General features: G+C 43.7%; 1 protein-coding gene across 1 annotated transcript; it reads left to right on the forward strand.

Annotated features, from left to right (window-relative positions):
• The first annotated feature begins 5,767 nt into the window (after nucleotides 1-5,767).
• On the forward strand, nucleotides 5,768-20,888 carry LOC137299525 (Krueppel-like factor 9). Its single transcript, XM_067968328.1, has 2 exons — nucleotides 5,768-6,431; nucleotides 14,949-20,888. The coding sequence occupies exons 1-2, from the start codon at nucleotides 5,969-5,971 to the stop codon at nucleotides 15,248-15,250; spliced, it is 765 nt and encodes a 254-aa protein (XP_067824429.1). The 5' UTR covers nucleotides 5,768-5,968; the 3' UTR covers nucleotides 15,251-20,888.
• The last annotated feature ends 3,343 nt before the right edge of the window (nucleotides 20,889-24,231 follow it).

Raw genomic sequence — 24,231 nt, forward strand, 5'->3', positions numbered from 1 at the left:
CGGCATTTATTGCCCATCCCTAATTGCCCTCGAGAAGGTGGTGGTGAGCCGCCTTCTTGAACCGCTGCAGTCCGTGTGGTGACGGTTCTCCCACAGTGCTGTTAGGAAGGGAGTTCCAGGATTTTGACCCAGCGACAATGAAGGAACGGCGATATATTTCCAAGTCGGGATGGTGTGTGACTTGGAGGGGAACGTGCAGGTGGTGTTGTTCCCATGCGCCTGCTGCCCTTGTCCTTCTAGGTGGTAGAGGTCGCAGGTTTGGGAGGTGCTGTCGAAGAAGCCTTGGCGAGTTGCTGCAGTGCATCCTGTGGATGGTGCACACTGCAGCCACAGTGCGCCGGTGGTGAAGGGAGTGAATGTTTAGGGTGGTGGATGGGGTGCCAATCAAGCAGGCTGCTTTATCTTGGATGGTGTCGAGCTTCTTGAGTGTTGTTGGAGCTGCACTCATCCAGGCAAGTGGAGAGTATTCCATCACACTCCTGACTTGTGCCTTGTAGATGGTGGAAAGGCTTTGGGGAGTCAGGAGGTGAGTCACTCGCCGCAGAATACCCAGCCTCTGACCTGCTCTCGTAGCCACAGTATTTATATGGCTGGTCCAGTTAAGTTTCTGGTCAATGGTGACCCCCAGGATGTTGATGGTGGGGGATTCGGCGATGGTAATGCCGTTGAATGTCAAGGGGAGGTGGTTAGACTCTCTCTTGTTGGAGATGGTCATTGCCTGGCACTTATCTGGCGCGAATGTTACTTGCCACTTATCAGCCCAAGCCTGGATGTTGTCCAGGTCTTGCTGCATGCAGGCTCGGACTGCTTCATTATCTGAGGGGTTGCGAATGGAACTGAACACTGTGCAGTCATCAGCGAACATCCCCATTTCTGACCTTATGATGGTTGGGCCTAGGACACTGCCCTGAGGAACTCCTGCAGCAATGCCCTGGGGCTGAGATGATTGGCCTCCAACAACCACTACCATCTTCCTTTGTGCTAGGTATGACTCCAGCCACTGGAGAGTTTTCCCCCTGATTCCCATGGACTTCAATTTTACTAGGGCTCCTTGGTGCCACACTCGGTCAAATGCTGCCTTGATGTCAAGGGCAGTCACTCTCACCTCACCTCTGGAATTCAGCTCTTTTGTCCATGTTTGGACCAAGGCTGTAATGAGGTCTGGAGCCGAGTGGTCCTGGCGGAACCCAAACTGAGCATTGGTGAGCAGGTTATTGGTGAGTAAGTGCCGCTTGATAGCACTGTCGACGACACCTTCCATCACTTTGCTGATGATTGAGAGTAGACTGACGGGGCGGTAATTGGCCGGATTGGATTTGTCCTGCTTTTTGTGGACAGGACATACCTGGGCAATTTTCCACATTGTCGGGTGGATGCCAGTGTTGTAGCTGTACTGGAACAGCTTGGCTAGAGGCGCAGCTAGTTCTGGAGCACAAGTCTTCAGCACTACAGCTGGGATGTTGTCGGGGCCCATAGCCTTTGCTGTATCCAGTGCACTCAGCCGTTTCTTGATATCACGTGGAGTGAATCGAATTGGCCGGAGACTGGCTTCCGTGATGTTGGGGATATCGGGAGGAGGCTGAGATGGATTATCCACTCGGCACTTCTGGCTGAAGATGGTTGCAAACGCTTCAGCCTTGTCTTTTGCACTCACGTGCTGGACTCCGCCATCATTGAGAATGGGGATGTTTGCAGAGCCTCCTCCTCCCGTTAGTTGTTTAATTGTCCACCACCATTCACGACTGGATGTGGCAGGACTGCACAGCTTTGATCTGATCCGTTTGTTGTGGAATCGCTTAGCTCTGTCTATAGCATATTGCTTCCGCTGTTTAGCATGCATGTAGTCCTGAGTTGTAGCTTCACCAGGTTGGCACCTCATTTTTAGGTACGCCTGGTGCTGCTCCTGGCATGCTCTTCTACACTCCTCATTGAACCAGGGTTGATCCCCTGGCTTGTTGGTAATGGTAGAGTGAGGAATATGCCGGGCCATGAGGTTACAGATTGTGCTGGAATACAATTCTGCTGCTGCTGATGGCCCACAGCGCCTCATGGATGCCCAGTTTTGAGCTGCTAGATCTGTTCTGAATCTATCCCATTTAGCACGGTGGTAGTGCCACACAACACGTTGGATGGTGTCCTCAGTGCGAAGACGGGATTTCATCTCCACGAGGACTGTGCGGTGGTCACTCCTACCAATACTGTCATGGACAGATGCATTTGCGACAGGTAGATTGGTGAGGACGAGGTCAAGTAAGTTTTTCCCTCGTGTTGGTTCGCTCACCACCTGCCGCAGGCCCAGTCGAGCAGCTATGTCCTTCAGGACTCGGCCAGCTCGGTCAGTAGTGGTGCTACCGAGCCACTCTTGGTGATGGACATTGAAGTCCCCCACCCAGAGTACATTTTGTGCCCTTGCTACCCTCAGTGCTTCCTCCAAGTGGTGTTCAACATGGAGGAGGACTGATTCATCAGCTGAGGGAGGACGGTAGGTGGTAATCAGCAGGAGGTTTCCTTGCCCATGTTTGAGCTGATGCCATGAGATTTCATGGGGTCCAGAGTCAATGTTGAGGACTCCCAGGGCCACTCCCTCCTGACTGTATATCACTGTACCGCCACCTCTGGTGGGTCTGTCCTGCCGGTGGGACAGGACATACCCAGGGATGGTGATGGAAGAGTCTGGGACGTTGGCTGAAAGATATGATTCTGTGAGTATGGCTATGTCAGGCTGTTGCTTGACTAGTCTGTGGGACAGCTCTCCCAATTTTGGCACAAGTCCCCAGATGTTCGTAAGGAGGACCTTGCAGGGTCGACTGGGCTTGGTGTTTTGCCGTTGTCGTGTCCGGTGCCTAGTGGTCCGATGCCGGGTGGTCCGTCCGGTTTTATTCTTATTATGACTTTTCGTAGCGAGATTTTACAACTGAGTGGCTTGCTCGGCCATTTCAGAGGGCAATTAAGAATCAACCACATTGCTGTGGATCTGGGGTCACATTTTGGCCAGACCGGGTAAGGGCGGCAGGCTTCCTTCCCTAAAGGACATTAGTGAACCAGATGGGTTTTTACGACAATCCGGTAGTTTCATGGCCATCATTACTGATACTAGTATTTTAATTCCAGATTTTTATTTAATTAATTGAATTTAATTAATTAATTGAATTTAAATTCGCCAGCTGCCGTGGCGGGATTTGAACTCATGACTCTGGATTTTAGTCCAGGCCTCTGGATTACTAGCCCAGTAACATGAAGTGATAATGACAGCAAATATTACATTCGATTTCACCATATTATTGTCACCTCATTTAAATACAGTACGCCCAACCATATTTGGGCAGACACTTTCATCATCTGGCAGAAGTAATGTCAGAAAACTCAACAGATGTAAAGATGGGTTGGGGTCAACATACTACTAAAGGCTGAACCAGACAATTGGCAACCTCGGCGTCCTATTTGACCTGAGCTGAGCTTCTAACCCCACATCCTCTCCATCACAAAGACCGCCTGCTTCCACCTCCGTAATATTGCCAGTCTCCTGATGAAACTCTTATCCATGCTTTTGTTACCTCCAGTCTCGACCATTACAATTCTCTCCTGGCTGGCCTCCCATCTTCTACCCTCCATAAACAAGTTCAACCAAAACTCTGCTGCCTGTATCCTAAGTCACACCAAAACTGTTCACCTATCACCCCTGTGCTTGCTGACCTACATTGGCTCCCGGTCCACCAATGTCTCGATTTTAAAATCTCATCCTCATGTCTAAATCCCTCTATGGCCTCACCCCTCCCTTTCTCTGTAACTTCCTCCAGCCCTACAACCCTCAAAGAGCTGTGCTTTCCTCCAACTCTGGCCTCTTGTGGATCACCCACATCCTTTGCCCCACCTTCAGCGGCCGTGCCGTCAGCCATCTAGGCCCTAAGCTCTGGAATTCCCTCCCCAAACCTGTTCGCCTTTCTCTTCTCCTTTAATACACTGTTTAAAACCTACCTCTTTGACGTAGCATTTGGTCACCTGTCCTAATGTCTCCTTTGATTCAGTGTCAATTTTTGTCTGATTACGCTCCTGTGAAGCACCTTGGGATGCTTTACTATGTTAAAGGCCCTATATAAAATGCAAGTTGTTGCTGTAAAAGGAAGATCATGCATTTATATAGCGACATTCACAACCTCAGGATGTCTCAAAGCCTTTCAGTCAATAAAGTGCTTTTGAAGTGTAGTTTCTTGTAATGTAGGCACAAAAAGGTCTCACAAACAGCAATGAGATAAATGACCAGGTAATCTGTTTTAGTGATGTTGATTGGGGGATAAATGTTGGTCAGGATACCAGGCGGACTCCCCTGCTGTTCTGTGAGAGAGAAAGCATACAGGTCTTTGTTTTTTTTATTCGTTCATGGGATGTGGGTGTTGCTGGCGAGGCCAGTATTTATTTGCCTGTCCCTAATTGCCCTTGAGGTGGTGGTGGTGAGACGCCTTCTTCAACCGCTGCAGTCCGTGTGGTGAAGGTTCTCCCTCAGTGCTGTTAGGTAGGGAGTTCCAGGATTTTGACCCAGCGACGGTGAAGGAACGGTGATATATTTCCAAGTCGGGATGGTGTGTGACTTGGAGGGAACGTGCAGGTGGCGTTGTTCCCATGTGCCTGCTGCCCTTGTCCTTCTAAGTGGTAGAGGTCGCAGGTTTGAGAGGTGCTGTCAAAGAAGCCTTGGCGAGTTGCTGCAGTGCATCTTGTAGATGGTACACACTGCAGCCGCAGTGTGCCGGTGGTGAAGGGAGTGAATGTTTAGGGTGGTCGGTGGGGTGCCAATCAAGTGGGCTGCTTTGTCGAGCTTCTTGAGTGTTGTTGGAGCTGCACTCATCCAGGCAAGTGGAGAATATTCCATCACACTCCTGACTTGCACCTTGTAGATGGTGGAAAGGCTTTGGGGATTCAGGAGGTGAGTTACTTGCCACAGAATACCCAGCCTCTGACCTGCTCTTATAGCCACATGTGGCTGGTCCAGTTAGATTTCAGGTTTGGTTTAACATCCATCTGAAAGACGGCACTTACGACACTCTCAGTACTGCACTGTTAGCCTAGATTACATGCTCCTGGAGTGAGGGTTGAACCCATGACCTTCTGTCACAGAGGCAAGAGTGTTACCATTGAGCCAATCCACCTTTTTGGGTCCAATCACTATTTTCCAACTGGCATACTGCTCAAAAATCAGACAGTATTCAGAGGAAAATCTACCCTAAGTCTTGAGTCTACTATCACCCGCAGATGCCTTTCAGCCTCTCCCCAAGCCAGACACAGGGCACCTGGCATCAGGGCCAGTTCTCACGTCGAGGATGAAACTCATCATGGACTGGATGGGCCGAACGGCTTGTTTCCGTGCTTCTCTGTGTGAAATTAATGGCCTGTGGTTCCGCCCACTTGCACATTTTGTCTAGCTCCTTCTGAAGTTAGCTCCTTGGCTGCTTCATCAGACTCCAGTGGTTGCACTTCCCCCCCTCGTCCCTCCCCCGCCCAATTTAGCATCATCTGCGAATTTCATGATTCGCCGGCATGAGAATCGCCTGTAAGAGAAATACAGAATTTATCTTCAATCTCACGCACTCTTAAAAAAAATGTTTTTAGATTCTGAAATTTGGGAAACTGCCAAACTTTTTTTTTCTCTCTCTCTTGCGTCGTGTCTCTCTCTTCCCCTGGAGACAGGGGTTTCCAGCGTCAATAAGCGCTCGTCACGGAGTGGCTCTGAGCCTGGGATCCGCCCGGCGCGTCACAGCCCATTTGGAGTAGGCGTGTTACACGTCCTCCCCTGTCCAGACAAAGCATCGGGGCAACAGCACACCGGGCTCAGTTCGCCGGCTCCTGTCCAGCTGGAGATTGCATTTTAACCAAGTACCGGCCAGTCCCTGGCGGGGGGAAGGAGGAGGGAGAGATCCCAACACACACACACACACACATACATAGAGAGAGAGAGACCCTCCTTCCATTCCTAGCCATGTCTGCGTTCGCCTGTCGCGATTACTTCGCTGCCGAGTGCTTGATGTCCATTTCCAGCGGGGCGGTGGTGCACGGCTCGCCGGTGAAAGAAGAAGAAAGTTCCGAGATAACTTCAAAGGAGGACAAAGAAGTGAGCGACACGCTGAAAGACGGCGGCAACCTGCTGATGGTGGCGAGCATTTTGACCGATCTGCAGAAATCCAGACCGATGTCTTCCAATTCCGAAAGCAGCAATTCGTCCTCCGGGGAGAGTTTGGAGAGCGGCTACACCACGCTGTCCGAGGGACCCTCTACCCCGGTCACGACCCCGACCCTAATAACGACAAACTGCATGTCGGAAAAGAGGAAAACCAAACGATCGGACAAATCTACGGTGAAAAAACATCAGTGTTACTTTGCGGGATGCGACAAAGTGTACGGAAAATCGTCCCATCTGAAAGCACACATGAGAACTCACACAGGTAGAAATTAATGCCTTATTCTCTTGATATTGGTAACAAAGTTGTCGCCACGTTTCATTTTGTGTCTTGATGATCCTGCCAGTTTTCTTTGTTCTTTCCTATTCATTCGCATTCCTTAGTCTTTTGTTACACCACGCTGCTTTCATAGTGTAAACTGGGGTAATTTATGGCGATTAACTGTCGTGGATAATATTGTTACAGTTTCATGTCAGATGGTTTTTGTTTTAATCCGCGGCAATACTCCCCTCGGTTACGGATGTTACTAACGATAACCGTTTTATCTGTGCTTTAAAAGTGCCGTTGACCTGAGTAGAACAAAGAAGTTTGCTTTAACCGTACTTTTTTTTTCTTGCAGGTTAACGTCCCTTTTAGCAGACTTAGCAATTCTGAGAAGGGGAGGGGTCACTCTGGTGAGGCTCTGGGTAGTAAGCTATAAATATGGTAAAATTAGGTAGATTCAGTTTGACGTCTGTTGCTTAACAAAGAGGAAGTGATATTTAGAAGTTGTTGCTTGTGCTGGGTTAAGTTTCTCAGGGGGGTCTGCATGTTTCAACTTGTCTGGAAGAACCCCGACAGATCCAGGACCTGTTGGAGCTGTGTGACTGACATGGTCTGGGAGGGAGGACTACAGCTCCCAGGGTCCATTGGAGAGAGAGAGAGAGCGCATCGTTACTTATGTAACTGTTACATATGTAACCGGTTTAGGGGATCTGATGCTGGCAGAATTCTAGCTGTGTTGTACCTTTTTAATGCTAGAGTTCCTTTAGCTCTTTTTGGATAATCTTGAGGGAGGGAGTGAGGGGGGCGGGGTAGACAACACGACCTGTTACTGAGTCGGCCAACTCGCAGTGACGCCAGCTCTAACAAACGCAGCTATTTAGCTCTAAACCTATATTGAGGCCGGGCATCAGTAATCTTACAGGTGCCCGTAGCATCAGGGGAAATGGGTTACAAATGACTTTGGCAATTCGTTGCCACATGGCACTCAGCGGGCAGTGGCCTTATCCTGTGATGGGTCGCCTCTAACCTCTGCCAGCAGTCTCTCTGCAGGCTGCTAACCCCCCCCCCCCCCATCCCATATAAAACGTCAGAATGTCCCCAGTTTGCGTCATTTCCCACTCTTTGCAATGTGTGTGTGCCCTTGGCGGAGGGTTTTTTTTTTGTCCATGGGGGTGTGGCGGGGAGAGAGAACGAGCTTCTGAGCCCGAGATCATGACACTGGCGGACTGCCAGTATCGAGATCTCCGCCTCCTCGTTGCCTGAAGGGAGGGGGGGAGAGAGAGAGAGAGAGGAGGAGGAGGAGGGGGAGGAATTAAACACGTTTCTCCTCTTAAAAGGAAAAAAAGCCCATAATTGGGAAACACCGGAATTGTTTGTAAATTGATGGTAAAGCAGCTGAGTCGCTGGATTTCAGCGAGGGCGAGAAGCGTTTCGTCACATTTTTAATCCAAGAAACTTAACTGTTTAGGGTTTGGCTTCCAAATATATCTGTGTGTGGACACACACTACGCGTTTAGTTACTGGAAACCTAATGTGTGATTAGGATGAATGTTCAGTTTAATAACTCATCAAACAATATGGAGGGGGGGGGGGGGTCTGGATTGTGAAATTTGGGTGGAGGCTTATTTGCATCTGGCGGGTTATAATTGAGGCACATGTGGAGTAGACTGGGTGGAAGTTCAGCAAGTTTTAAGATTGGGGAGAAAAATGTTTTTAAAAAAAAAAGAAATCTATTAAATATTTAAATTGATAGAATACATTCAAAATTCTTGAGAATTTGGATGACTTTTTTTTAAAGTTAAAAGGCTGGGCTGGGTAACAAATTACAACGCCCACGATGCGACGCTGAGTGTGGGTGTGGGCGGAGCTGCCTAACACTTTCAGCCAATGATTAACAATCTAGGGCGTAGTTGGTGGTGTCGGCCAATCAGCGGGAGGTTGAGAGGGAGGGGGCGGGGCGCTGGCGGCTCTGCCCCACGTGGTTTTTTTTTTTGGGGAGCCGCCGAGTGATAAACACGAGCGGTTCCCGGTGACTCAGTAGCGTGTGCTCGCCGGCTCGCCTGTTCCCTCGCACGCTGCCACGCTTGTTTTTGCAGCCCGAGGGGCTGCTGTTAACACAACCCGCTTGTTGAGCGTGATGCAAATAGAATGGATTTTCTGCGAACTGCTTGATTTATGGTGGTTCTGATGTCACTGCCGAGCACATCCTGTTTTTTTTCTGCTTGCGTGTGTAAATTCGGCCTCAGATATTCTGCCAATCCTAAATAGAATTTCAGCATCCTTAATTTCCAGATCCTTTTTTATAGCTTTAACTCGCTGATTTTTTTCTTAACTATGGCCAAAACGCTTTATCAAACCTGACACAATTGTAATTGGGACAGTGCGGGTGAAAGGAGATATGTTCTAAAGAGTTTTTTAGTAGCTTGTGTGGAATTGTGTTAGCCACACAGATTGTATTTCATAGGTTGAATAATTTTTAAAATCTTGTACAGATTTTTAAATTTAATATGTAACATAAAAAGCATTCATTTATTAACAGGGAAAAGACCAGTAGTTGATCCTGAGTGAAGATGTCGATGCTTTCAAGGGTATAATAATCCATTCCAAGTGTATTTTCTGATTGACCATTCTTCTCTAGCGATAGAGTGTGACTTGGACTTATCCATAGAAGTTTACAGCACAGCAAGAGGCCATTCAGCCCATCATGCCCATGTCAGCTCTTTGCTAAAACAATCTATAACTAATCCCATTTCCCTACTGTCTCCCCATAGCTCCCTATCGTCCCTGATCAAGCACTCCTGGGGGGGGGCTATTATATATTTTAAGGGAGAAACTGGAAAATAGGAAGTGTAGAGTTTGAGGCAAAGCCTGATTCTCATTATAGTAAATGAGGATTGAGAGAATGAGAACTAACTCAATTACATACAGAAGGTCACAGCTTTGATTTCTAGTCTGAGCTGAGTTAGCTAATCTCAGCAGGGAAGATGCCACAATTAGTTTTTGCCTCCTTGGGCTAGGGACGGAGTGACCTCTACTGGAAAGTGAGTGGGCAGTGCCAAGCTCAACTGTAATGCCCCATGTGGTCAAAGCCTGTTAACACTCACTGGGATCACATATAAAGAATGGCCTCTTGGATTAGGCACTGGAGGGTGCCTGTGGAGCTGTTCACCAATGAGTCCATGCCCTCAGGAAAAGAGGGGCATAATCATTCGATGTACAATCAATTTATTCACTTTCAATAAATTTAGCTGCAAATTCCCACTGAGAGAATCTGCAAACAAAAATAAATTCAGTTTGACCATGTTTGCAGCTCTGGTCCTGTATAGGTCCCTTCCATTGATTTCAAAGCTTGTTGAAATAAACAATGCACCGTGAAACAATTTGCATTTAGAACAGTCTTCATTCCAATTAATAAGGTTTGCAGCAGACCAATTTTGTAGTTCTTGATCAGTGTCCATTGACCCATTCACTTCATAAGACACAAACTGATGACTAGATGCAGCGGCAATGGGGATGGAAGAGAAGCAGTCTGGGGATACTGCCAGTGTTAAATAAGCTAGATAGAAAATTATTTAGAAACTAAACAGACCAAGAAAATAGGAACAGGTGACAACTAGTTGGTCAGCAGGCTGAAAGGTACTTGGATGATCCCAAATGCTGCACTGATGGGTACAGAAGCAAACTACTGTCAGACCAACAAATCTGGCTGTCCTTGGACCTCAATAGTCTAGAGCTCTTTGGTTATGTACATTAGTGTTAAAAATGTAGCTGTGCTTTTATATGGTTTTCACCAAAGAAGCCCACTCCCAGTTTTTGTCTGTCCTGCTGTGCAACAGTAAATCTCATTGCAGTTATTTCCAAATCCCAAATGAAGATGAATAAAAATGTCAGTCCAGATTTAGTTGTGGAGATGAGATTATGGTTTCAAAATTGACACAGGCAAATTACCTGAGTCATTGAAAAGGTTTTCTGAGGAATATTGTTTTTAACTTTTTATTTTTAAAATCTCTCAAAAAGCATTAGTGGTTTGGATGGAATATAGGTAATCTATAACCAAGCATTCAAATTAGTTTGTACATCCATGTTTTAAAAAAATATTTAATTTGACATTTAAAAGATATTGAGTTGTAGTCCATTAAACATACATTATCATTTGAACTATATTTGCAGAGCAGGCAATAGTTACATAATCTACTTCTTAACATATAGTTTTGATAGATTGTGTGGGCTTCTATCTTTTCACAGCACTCCTAAGAGGGTGGAATAATTTATATTTACTTTTGATCGCCTATGCTGGGTCGCTGTGACAGCTTCCTTTTCTTTCCAGCTAGGAGGTTCAAGCCATTTGTGAAGCAGAATTTAACTGGGGGTGTAGTGGAGGAGAGGGAATTTTTTCCCCTTTTTAAAAAAAAATGTTTGCCCTTCCTGTGTCATTTGGTTCACCATGGCTTATCGACCCACCATGCCCCTACGGTGCCCCCTTTCTCCCACTGTGATATCCTATTGTTTAAACTGTTTTTATACTGTGCCCATATGTGCAGGTCTTGTGCCAGGGCCAGTATTAGAAACATTGGCTACACCTGTTCCTATTCAACCCCTCGTGCCTGCTCTGCCATTCAATTAGATCAGGGCTGACCTGCACCTCAATACCATTTTCCTGCCTTTGCCCCATATCCCTTGATACCCTTACCTAACACATCTGTCTATCTCAGTCTTGAAAACAGTTGTCCTAACACCTGTGGCCTTTTAGGGGAGAGAGTTCCAAATTCCAAAAAGTGCTTCCTGATTTTGCTCCTGAATGGCCTAGCTCTAATTTTAAGATTATGTCTCCTTGTTCTTGATTTCCCCCACCAGAGGAAATAGCTTCCCCATCTACCTTATCAAACACCTCAATCTCCCATATTCAGTAGAATACAAACCAAGTTTATGGAACTTGTCCTCAGTCATTTTGTTTCTCCCACACCTTACCCCCTATCTTTTCTGAAGATGGTGGTACTATGGCATGGTTTCCTGGGGTGGCACACAGCATCTTACCCTTGTGTGACCCTAGATGACTGTCAGTCGGCTAAGTAACAAGTTAGTTGTGCACATTCAAGTCCTTGTCTGATGCCCACACACAAGCACTTCAGAGAGGTCATTGGATAGCAATTATGAATGGACACCCTTTTTTTTTCTCTCCATCAGCTTGGAGATACTGAAACCAATTGTAGGATGCACACACCACTGTCCAGCTATCTCATTGCAGAACAAGGATGCAATCTGTGACCACCTTGGTTTTTCTGGCTTAGTATTATTACATGTCACGGTTTTACTTACTGGGGCATCAGGAGAGCATTGACCAAAACTTTTTAAAAACACCACTATTGTTTCAATCTATCTTGATGATCCTTTTTTCCAATGATTTGCATGTATGTTAACATGCTTTAATAGACTCATTATCTATTTAGTAACTTTCAATATATCTAAACATAGCTAAGATACTGATATACGCTCTTCAAATGGTAGCACTGCCTGTAATTCTGTGATACTTGATGATTCTGTTGCTATGAATCTCCCCTCCTTTTTTATATTGGAGTGGGTTTCCTTGCACTGGATTAACAAACAGCTGCAGATGTACAAACTTGTTTTTTTTTTCATGTGCACCTACTTGAAAATTGTGATTTTTGTTCTTGGCTGCCAGAACTTCTTTGCTGAGGAAGGTCAGTACAGGCCAGTGATGGGGGAAACCACATCACTAATCCGTAACCAAGAAATGTGGTAGCTTATCTCGTGGTGATGATGAAAACCACAGGACCAGTGATACTGTCCCAGCACATTTGCAGCAGGACAGCTGTACTTTAGGCCCTACATGATCCTGAACTGACCTGACCTCGCTCTATAATGCAAGCTTGGCTCATTTGAATTCTGACATGGTGCTCTCTGGGAAAGCGCTGGGAAGGAACAAGGACTAGTGGGCGTGCAGCTGCTCTTAAAGGTGGTGCTGGTGATCCTTAAAGGGGAAACTATCAAAATTCAAGAAATTTTTGTTTTAGAAAAAGGTGTGGAGGCAGATGAGATTCAGCTTTAAGAAGCTGTCTAAATTCATTTCTTGCAAAGCATCTCAACAGATTAACAAATGAAGAACAGAAGCACAGAAATAGGTGCAGCAACTACCGGCTGCAAGTCACTCCTGTAAAGCTAAAGAACTCAACATAAGGGAAAGGGCTTCCCATACAATGCTCATTTTATATGGGTGCTGAGTATCTGGAACACTGTTCAGACACTTAAGATGTTATGAGTGATCCCCTAATTTGCATACAATTTACATATTTGAATGGTTGGTTTGGATGCTCATAGTGCCACATTTTCTTTTCAAGCCTGCTTTAGTGCACACACTGGGCACCCTGCAGACCTCAGTGTCCCACAGTGTGGGCCCTGATGCCTCATGGCCCTGGTATATTTAGGTGGCTTATCTCTGGAGAACATTCATCCATGCCTTTGTTACCTCTAGATTTGACTCTTCCTGGCTAGCCTCCCATCTTCCACCCTCCATAAACTTGAGCTCATCCAAAACTCTGCTGTCCGTACCCTAACTCGCACCAAGTCCCTTTCACCCATCACCCCTGTGCTCACTGACCTACATTGGCTCCTGATCTGGGAATACCTCAATTTTAAAATTCTCATCCTTGTTTTCAAATCCCTCCACTGCCTGGCCTCACCCCTCCTTATCTCTGTAATCTCCTCCAGCTGTACAACCCTCCAAGATCTCTGCATTCCTCCAATTCTTGCATCTTGCGCATCCCCGATTTTAATCGCTCTACCGTTGGTGGCTGTGCCTTTGTTTGCCTTGGCTCTAAGGTCTGGAATTCCCTCCCTAAACCCCTCTGCCTCTCTTTCCTCCTTTTTAAGATGTTCCTTAAAACTAAGCTTTTGGTCACCTGTCCTAATATGTGGCTGTGTCAAATTTTGTTTGATAAATGCTTCTATGAAGCACCTTGGGATGTTTTCCTATGTTAAAGATGCTATATAAATGCAGGTTGCTGTTTATATTTTTCAGCACCTTCACTGCAGTAAAGGCTGTTGGCAACAGCAGTGCTGTACGGGCAATTAAACTTACTTAAGGCTGATAGCTGTTACTGTACTCCTAAAACCTTCCCTTGCCCAAGCAGCTGCTTAAACCACGTGCAGTGTCATTCATGTGCCTCGTATCATTAACCTGTTTTTGTCTTAGTGTTGTCAGTGACTCTGTAACAAGCAGTTCCTTAATCCAGATTCACATGCTATTGAAATGAGAGCTCTGTTGGAGACTGGGTGGTGTAATGGATTAGATTGAATAGTCCTTTTAATTTGTGACCAGACAGATGGGGTGAAAGGCAAGGGAGAGTTTTTAAAAAAAGTGTGACACTCTGCTGATCTTGCTTTAATTGAACCCTGTGCAGTCTTGAAGAACAACCGCATCAATCTATTTCCTGATTCAGTCTACTTTGAATTCACAGTTAGTTAATTCAACTTATCATTTTTAAGCATTAAGTTCCCACTTTGCTGTGTTTATATTGCTAATCCAAATTGTTCGATAATTCAGTTTTTCTTTAGCACAAATGACCTGAATTATTAGTAGCCTGCATGTAGTCCCAAGGGACTTTGCTCCAGGTTGTGGTGGTCTGAGTCTGAAGTGAAGAACTGGCCTTACAACTTGTGATCACATAAAATTGAAGTAATCTTTTGAATGTGCACTGGAGGTAATTGGCCTATGTCTCTCTATTGCTTTGTGCTTTCTAATGTGCTATAAACTTCTTGCATTAGTTGAGGGTTTCTGTTGTGTGGAAAGAAGTCAATATTACACTATGGACACAAAGCTTTATCTCCCAATTAACACTATCAAGTTATTACCAGAGATACTGGATAGCTGGGAGTAATCTTATCGAATGAAGGCCTCAAATGACAAAACCAAAAGTGCACTTTTTTTTAAGCAGCAGTCACTAGATAGCCAGCAGGAGCAGGGCTTGCTAATCCAAGGGGCACAGAGACTACTGTAGTGCCCCTAATACTGCCTTGCTGAGATCAGCTAACTGCAGCACAGGCTAGGGTTGTGCAAGTAGGTGGATATCCAGTGGAGTTCAGGATTTTGCCTGGTTGCAATTTTTACTTTCGTTAAATTGTGACACTTAAAGGGGCCATTTTAATCTAACTCGCTGGGTGGGAAACTGAAGCGATCAGGTGCAACGCTGGTTTTACCATTGGGCAGGGTATAAAACCAGCGTTGCACCCGATTCCATGGGTTTTCTGCCCGACAAGTTAGGTTAAAATTACCCCCTTAGTTTCTAGGCATACACACTGGGGAAAAGTATCAGTGGGCAGCTTTAAACTTTACCATAGTAATGGGTAGGTGGCTATATTGGAGGAGGAGGAGGAGATCCATGAGGGAAAAGCATTGGACCCTCGCATGAGATTACGGACTAAAATCATTCCCATGCTTTTGTTTAAGCTGAGCTCACAATGTCTCGTCGTGTCTTATTTTTATCCCATTTTTTCTTTCAGGGGAGCGCCCTTTTCCTTGCACCTGGCCTCAGTGTTTGAAGAAGTTTGCCCGTTCTGATGAGCTGGCTCGACATTATCGCACCCATACGGGTGAGAAGAAATTCAGGTGCCCAATGTGCGAGAAGAGGTTCATGCGCAGCGACCACTTGATGAAGCATGCTCGCCGACACCCTGACTTCAAGCCCAGCATGATCGTCAAGCCAAACAGCAGAAGTGCATCACCCCCCAACGTGCTGGCACCCACCTTCCACAGCCTGGCATCCCCATCCCCGTCTCCTTCTCCTAATCCTGTGTTCAATTAGACTGAAAAAAACACAGTTTGTACCAAAAGTCTTGTTAAGCTGAGAGTCTAGCATCCCACCGTCCAAGCATGTGTGGACTGTGCTTGTAGATCTTTGCTTTTGAACCATTTGATCTTTGTGGACAAGTGTTGGGGGAAGGGCCTTTTTCATATGCATTGTTTTTGCACACACAGTGACTGTAGCCAGCAACAGAAGTTCAGCAGCTTGCTTCTTTTGTTGGGTTAGTATGAGAGTAAAATAGTGTGAGTTGTGGACCTTGTTAATATTGTCCCCAATATTATTATCTGCCCTAGTTAGACCTGATGCCCATTTTTATTTTTGAATTTTTAACTTATTGCAGTAACTCCGGGCAGGCTTTTGGAGTAAATTGAAGTGCAGCCGTTGTGTTTAGTCAACCTAGTTGAAAATTGACCTATTTTAGTGGCTTCTTCTTAAATTAAAAAAGGCCATGCAGACTAACTGAGTCACAGCTCTACAAGTAAACTAAACAGCCACACAGAGCTCCACTGTGTGTTAATACAGTGACATAGATTTGATTATATTTCTTTTTCAAAGATGTATTAAAGACACTTTAGGACAGTTTTAACTGGAGCAGGTAGAGTAAACATGAAGTCACTTTTTTCTACGGTTTCACAGGTTTTATAAATAAGTCTTGATACTATGTTCAAATATGAATTAAAAACCATATGGAATCAATTCTGCTTAGTTTGTCCATCAATTCTCAGTCATCTATTGTGTAATACAGTTCCCCTCCCTAGGGAGTTTTCATTGGGTTCAGCTCAGGAACTGAATTACTGTAACTTGCAAGGTTTATACAGTGACAATAATTTGCAGTCATTTGATTGATATGTCTCAGGGCTACGAAGGAGCTTGCCAACATGTCACAGAAACAGACATAGGACTGCAATTCTGGACACTGGTATACCTCTGCAGAAACTTCTTTAAATATTTTGGGGGGGGGAGGTTAAATTGTTTTGTACAGTGAAACTGTTGAAATGTGTCTGCACATTTGGTATACAAGTAATGTACTGCTGGTATAATAATGACCCTTACATGGTGAGTAGGCCAGAATGGGATTACTAGCAGCCTGTTGGAAATCTCCTGGTTTACAGCCCAGTTTAACTCCTGTTGCTGTGAGATTTTAAGATTACAAAGAACTGTACCATTCGATACTGGACATGACTCCAGCTTGACACCTGTAATGTCAATCTGGCTTTACATGTGATCAATCTTTCTGAAGATAAAATATGCCCCAGGTCTTAAACGATCATGGAGAAATCAAGCTTGTAACATGGTATCTATGGTGACTATGGCCAGCTTTTTGGCTAACTTTACTGTGGTTTGGTTTGCCAGCAAAAATGTGCCCAAGTAGGACATCTTTCTTCACAATACTTAATTACAACAGTATTTTGTATCCCAGTACAACGGAGGACAGTTCCCAACCTGTGACCACTTTTTCCTGGGAAACTTGCTCACAATGAAGTTGGTAGGAAGAAGGAAAAATGACATTGTCCATTATGATTCCAAAACAAATGTTACAAACTGCTTCTGCATAAGAGCTGCAGACTTTTCAGAATACTTGAGGTATTTATTGAGATCTGCTCATCATTAGTGACTGGTACAAACACATCTTACACATGAAGAAAGTCATATGTAGTCAAAGCATTCACTGGCTTTTTATTGAAAGGTGGAGATTGACTGGCTTCACCAAAAGTCATCTGTGTGCAAAAATGATCTAACTATGGGGTTATGTGCATACTGCCTTTCTTAAAGTGCTATATATATATGGTATTTTTGTAATGTTTCTACTCAGGGGGCTGTGTTGCTGATGCATGCATTTCACCATACAAACGTGGGGGCGTGTGTGTATCTAGTGTGTGTTTCAGTGTGTGAAATTGGAAGATTGTTGTTCCCAGTAGTTTGCTTATGGTAAACTGTTGATCAGTTACCATATATAATAAGATATTCTTTATCTTAAAGTGTTCTACTCTACTAAAATTGCTAGCTTTGTGTTTGGAAAAAAAAAAGATAAATATAACTTTAAGAAAGTAATGTAAATATTTGTGGAAAGAAGCATGTTTTTAAGGTAGTGATTTAAATTTACACTAATTACTATTTTACTATAAATAGCTCGTGCACTAATGCACCCACCTCTCAACCAGTTGTGTTTCAGGAATTCAACCATATGCTGTAATCCATATAAATGCCTCTTATTTCAGTCTCCAATCTTGCATTGTGCTCCAAAAAAGAACACCATTTCACTGAGTGTTCTGAATAGAATACTCCATGGGCAGCTGTGATCCACCTCCCACCCTCCAATATGTATATTTTTATTCCTGTGAGGCTGGGCATAACTTGTTTGTGACTACCCATGAGATATCTGGTCAGCGTCAAGTTAAAACATTTACTGGTACAAGTGCTGATGGTGGACACAATTCTGTTACTTTTATCTGTGTGTCTTGGCATAATCAGTGGGAGTTTACAGTAGAATTGTGACCGGTATTATAAATGAATTCAAAATTCTTTCAAGTATCAAGATAGTGGAGAAAGAAAAGGGAAAGCAAATTCTTTTGGTTTGTGATTTAAAAATTGTCCCCACATAATAGGACAGTAGTCGCCATTATCTCCATTAATATATCTAATGGCCATCTTTTTTGAAGCATAGGCTGAAATTCCTCTTTTAACGAGAAGTGGAAATGAGTGAGTGATCTGCTAGTAAAATCACAGGAATTATAGAAATTGAGCATTTCAAAGTCAGTGAATGCAATTTCATACAAAACAGATTTATTTCCATTTTTTAAAGAGGAATTTCACTCCCTCATATCTCGCTCTTTAACATTGCCACAGCGATGCAGTCTCTGATGCTGCATTGGATTTTTTGGGTACTAAACCATTCTGCTCAGGTGATGTTATCTCATCTGCAAGGTATTGTTAAATTCATCTAAATAAGATCATTATAAAACTGAAATTAAGACAAACTAACGTTGGAGGATTTGGAACCTGAGTCATCAGAACATGAAGTCCAGGACAGAAAAGGCTATTCAGCCAATCAAAGCTCATCTCTCCAGTATCATAACTTTTCCATCTCAGTGTCTAACCTCATAACCCTAATATTTTTGTCTCTATTTTCCTCTTGGTTAGATTTTTTTTTTAATAATCAATATTGAATTTACTTTTCACTCAGGTCCTGCTTCCCTGGCTTACTTTAAAGCAATATTCTGGGTTTTCCCAATTCAGCATTGCTGACACTTGAGTCTTTCAGCTCTACTTTGGTGCTACGTTTGGACTCCCGCTTAAATGCTATATTTGGACTCTGTTTAAACCTTCCTTTCCTTAATTTAAAAAAGGCCCTCTGCTGCTTTTTTTTTTGTTAAATCAACTCTCATTGATCATTATTAATTGCTTGTTCAATTCATTTATATAATTAATAGGCTATCTTGGTTGCTATCTTTTTTTAAAAAGACACTGTAATATAGTGTAACTTTTTTTTATAGTGAAGTCCAATTTGCCAAGGCACATTATCACTATCAGGAGCAACCCCAAGATACTGAAGTTGCAGTTTCAGTCTCTTGAAACACTCTGTCATCAGGGTTCTTTTTGAACTGGATGTTGCTTTAACTAGAGAAGTGGTGATGTTCCTAATGCCTAGCTCAGCAGAGCTATGATGCTGACAGTAGTATGGGTTATTTTTCAGTATAAAGATTGGTTTGTGCCACAATACCAATAGCTCATAACATATCAATCAACCTGCCACATTTGGCAGAAAGCATATTTTTTCCCGGGGCAGATCGCAGGTAATTGTCCAGCTGTTTGACTGAGATGCCGAGCAGATTGCCTGCAACAGTCCAGCTTTTTTGAGTAGGGTGCCAGGCATATAATCCAACTCGGTCAGCCTGCACCACCCTACCACCCAAAGGTGCTGCTTGTTGCTGAGATGCTATCTTGAGGGGAGACCTTTTTTTTCCCATGCTGTGTGACTGAAAAATGGGTAATCAAGAAGTTTCTATTTTGTAGTGTACTTTCAATTATTTGTAGGTCTTGCTGATGAGGTGTGAGGAATGCCATACATTGAGATGTTAGTATTTAAGGATGGAAGGATCGTAACATTCCAGTTTGTAATTCATAATCTTCATCCATGGCTGCGGGCAGCTTACCATTTCTTTGCAATAAAATAAGTATCCAATACAGTGAGGCCAGTAATGGGGCATAGGTGAAGATCTAACATTAGGATTTCAGTTTAAGCAGGCACTATTTCTTATGGGCCAATTTTATCTATGTTGAGCAAATTGCCATTTCCAGATTGTGAGGATAAATTACTCAATTTCTCAATCAGCTTCAGTGATGTGTGAAATCCTTAACATCTTAAACTGAAAGTCACTTTTGACTTAATGTTTCACTGCCTTCTCCCACTTTCTAGCATTCTGTGATATTAGTAACTGGGGGAAGAAGTTGTTAGGCATGACTCTTGCATAATTGAGGCCCATAAAAACAATACTGTCTTGAGGAATCCGAATGGTAGACACATTTCTTGTAAGGAATGCACTTCTGGTCTCCAGAACATATTGCACATTTTTTAAATAGACCGTTATTGTATTCAATTTGTGTTCTTTGAATTTGTATTATTTTGGCAACCTTTTAGTCTTTTGATTTTTATATGTATAATTATGTGGATAAAATACAGGACAAACATCAGCTATGTGATGGGGAATGCCGTTTGCTTTGTTCCCTTTTCAGTTTTCTCCCCTTTCCGTCCCTCTCGTGACGGTGACAACTCATGCTGGCTTACAATTTTACAGGCAGTCTTAGAATACCCACTTGGGCAAAGTATCAATGTGTGAGTCTGGACAGCAAATGTCTGTCAATGCAATAATGTCCTCACCTGACATCCAAAAGTGCATAATGGTCAGGAGCAGGAATTCTGGCTGAGGTTTTTTTCTCCCCACCTCCTCGGCTGTAATGTCTCTATCACTTAACTCAGAGGTCTGGGATTTTCTTGGTCTGTATGGCTCACTGCATCACACAATTCATTTACATTCTGAGCCATCGGGAAAAGGAGGGAGTTGTGACCAGGGATTTTCAATGAAGGAGCATTTTTTAAATTGGCTTTTTTTTAAAAGTAATTTTTTAAAAAGAAGAAACGATGACCATGAGTTTTTTTAAAAAAGATAAATTTGCTGGGAGTAACATTGAATAATAAACCTTTTTTTAAAAAGTGCAGACTAATGTGGAATAGGAACTGGATCTTTGTGTATGTAGTCTGTCAAAGTTTGGCAATTTGAAAAATGTTTTAAATTATTTTCTCAAAATAGACACAGCTTCGAAAAGAAGCCTCTTATTCAGGAATCACCAGTAAATGTGCCTAAAGAAATCCTGTTCCTCACTATCAGTATCCCTGTGTTTCAAGTCTGTATATGTAGTACCCACGTAGCAGTTGGTATTACTGGAAGCTTTGTATTTTACTTTTTTGGTCATTTTATGGATATTGTATTTTATAAAATTCTGGTGGTCAGTTATATTAGTACATGTGCTACTAAATACAGTAAGCTATGAAGCGTTACAGAAAGATTGCTGTTTGAAATTTTGCATGGTTGACTGAATTTTGTATACAGTGAATAAACAATTATGTCCTAATTAAAAAGATGTGGATTTTTTTTATATAAGGGATCAAATATCTGCCTATAGACTCTATAAGCTGGTTTCTTATGTTACAAGTTTATTAACTTTCATTTTCTCTCATCACCCCCACCCCTCAAACACACTCTGGTGATTGGAGCAGTATCCCAGCATGATTCAGTACAGAGGCAGCAGAAGTTCTCCAACTGCTGTCCATGGGCCTTTCTTCACATCAGCCAGTATTGGGCTATTTGACCACATGGGGCATCATGACCAACTATGTGCAGTTTCCAGTAAGTGTCACTTTGACTCTGCGCTCTTGGCCTCCAAGTCAAGACGGTTGTGGGTTCAAGTCTCACTCCAAAACTTGAGCACATAATCTAGACTGGCACTTAAATGATTATTGAGAGAGCGCTGGATTGCATTGTCAGAAGTGCCATCCTTTGGATGGGACAGTATATCTGAAGCCATATCTGCGTTCCAGTGGTTCTGGTGCACATTAATGATCCCATGGAACTATTTGTAGAAGAGCAGGGGGTTCTCCTGATGTTACGGACAACATTGCTCCCTGATCCCACATCACCAAAGCAGATTAACTGGTTATTCATATGTTTTTGGGATCACATTGCACAATAGCTGCTGTGTTTGCCTGCATAACAACAGCAACTAACTGCACTTCAGAAAGTAATCAATAGATGTGAAGCATTTTGGGGTTTTCTGAGTGATGGGCATACAACTTAAAACTGCCCCTGCCAGTGCAAAACTACTGTTCTCATTAAGGGTGGAGGAAAAAATTTCAGGCACGGCCCAGTTACGTTGGGAATCCACCCCCTTATGTGCATTCTCAATTTCCACCAGAAATATGTAAATATGCTTCGGGTGTCTTCCCCACCCATCACCATCATGAGGACGTCACTGCAAGAGGCAGCACTGATGGGATAACGCAATCTGCCAAAGTTCTTGCCAGCTTCACCTCTGTAGGCTCCAATACTAAGTATAACTTGCATGATGCAGGCATATGTGGAGTGCCAGAATTAGACCCTGGTGGAAGTGGGACCCACAAGTGTAAAATGGCACTTTCCCATTGACAATCGTTCTGCAAATAATTTAATTGTTGTTTGGAGAGCGGCAAATGTATCAGTGAGCTCTGAGTGTTAGGTTTTCAAATTTTTTCAAACCTCTTCAGATGCTACGGTGGTACCACTTATGCTGTGGCAAGGTACAGCAGGAATATCCCTCCCTCCTGAGGCAGGTACCTCGTACGTGACAAAAGTGGTGCAGATACCTTATTATGCAAATTAGCCTGACACCAGAATTTAAATGAGTCAGAGACACATCAAAGAGCAGGCAGAAGTTATACTGTGCCTTGTTCCATCCTCAATTGGTGGCCCCAGGAATCTCCTAAGTTCTTTCAAGGGTCACTAGAAGCAATCAAAGGTGTAGAAACGGTGGCATCCCCCACTCCCAACCCCATGAGTGTCCTCGGTCCAGGACAGCTGAGCCAAATGTAGTGCCCCTATAGATGCTCTGATGGAGATATGCACATACCAAGGACTGAACCTGGAGACTTTCTATTATGTAGCACACCAGGCAATGAGTCGTTGAGGGGCTTCTACTACCAATCTAAGTGACTGCATTTTGAGGTTTACTTACAAAGTGACCAATTTTTCTGGCTTTGTGGAAACAACCATCTGTATAGAATATAAGAAATAGGAGCAGCAGTCGGCCATACGGCCCCTCGAGCCTGCTCTGCCATTCAATATCATGGCTCATCTTCGACCTCAACTCCGCTTTCCTGCCCGATCCCCCATATCCCTTGATTCCCGTGGAGTCCAAAAATCTATCTATTTCAGCCTTGAACATATTCAACAACTCCATATCCACAGTCCTCTGGGGCAGAGAATTCTAAAGACTCTGAAGAAATTCCTCCTCATCTCGGTCTTAAATGGCTGACCCCTTATCCTGAGATTATTCCCCCAAGTTCTAGACTCTCCAGCCAGGGGAAACATACCCTCAGCATCTACCCTGTCACGCCCCCTCAGAATCTTGTATGTGTCAATGAGATCACCTCTCATTCTTCGAAACTCCCCATTCTACTTTAAATAGGCCTATTCTACTCAATCTCTCCTCATAAGACAACCCTCTCATCCCAGGAATCAATCTAGTGAACCTTCGTTGCACCGCCTCTAAGACAAGTAGATCCTTCCTTAGATAAGACAACCAAAACTGTACACAGTACTTCAGGTGAGGTCTCACCAAAGCCCTGTACAATTGTAGTAAATCTTCCTTACTCTTGTACTCCAACCCCCTTGCAATAAAGGCCAACATGCCATTTGCCTTCCTTATTGCTTGCTGTACCTGCATGCTAACTTTTTGTGTTTCTTGTACAAGAACACCCAAATCTCTCTGAACACCAACATTTAATAGTTTCTCACCGTTTAAAAAAATTCTGTTTCTCTATTCTTCCTAACAAAGTGAATAACCTCACATTTCCCCACATTATACTCCATCTGCCACCTTCTTGCCCACTCAGATAACCTGACCATATCCCTTTGCAGACTCTGTGTTCTCCTCACAGCTAACTTTCCCACCTAGCTTTGTCAGCAAACTTGGATACAGCACATTTGGTCCCTTCATCTAAGTCATTAATATAGATTGTAAATAGCTGAAGCCTAAGCACTGATCCTTGCGGTACCCCACTAGTTACAGCCTGCCAACCTGAAAATGACCCATTTATCCCTACTCTCTCTTTTCTGTCCGTTAACCAATCCTCTATCAATGCTAATGTATTACCCCCAACCCCGTTGAGCCCTTATCTTGTGTAACAATCTTATATGTGGCATCTTATCGAATGCCTTTTGAAAATCCAAATATACTACATTTACTGGTAGTTACCCTGCTAGTTACATTCTCAAAAAACTCTAATAAATTTGTCAAAAATGATTTCCCTTTCATAAAACCATGTTGATTCTGCCTAATCATATTATAATTTTCTAAGTGCCCTGTTACCACTTCCTTAATAGTGGATTCCAGCATTTTCCTGATGACTGATGTCAGGCTAACTGGCCTGTAGTTCCCCATTTTCTCTCCCTCCTTTCTTGAATAGCGGGGTTACATTTGCTACCTTCCAATCCGTTGGGACCATTCTAGAATCTAGGGAATTTTGGAAGATCAAAACAATAAATCCACTATCTCTGCAGCCACCTCTTTTAGAACCCTAGGATGTAGGCCATCAGGTTCAGGGGATTTATTGGCTTTTAGTCCCATTAGTTTCTCCATTACTTTTTATCTACTGATTATTAATTACTTTAAGTTCCTCACTCTCATTAGACCTTTGGTTCCCCATTACTCCTGGTAAGCTTTGTATA

This window comes from Heptranchias perlo, chromosome 29 (assembly GCF_035084215.1).
Source record: "Heptranchias perlo isolate sHepPer1 chromosome 29, sHepPer1.hap1, whole genome shotgun sequence".
NCBI lineage: Eukaryota > Metazoa > Chordata > Chondrichthyes > Hexanchiformes > Hexanchidae > Heptranchias > Heptranchias perlo.

Bases quoted from the DNA above. Each gene is read 5' to 3' on its own strand.
- LOC137299525 (XM_067968328.1), top strand. From the start codon at position 5,969: ATGTCTGCGTTCGCCTGTCGCGATTACTTCGCTGCCGAGTGCTTGATG. The intron at 6,432-14,948 runs GTAGAAATTAAT...TTTTTCTTTCAG, and splicing joins ACACATGAGAACTCACACAG to GGGAGCGCCCTTTTCCTTGC.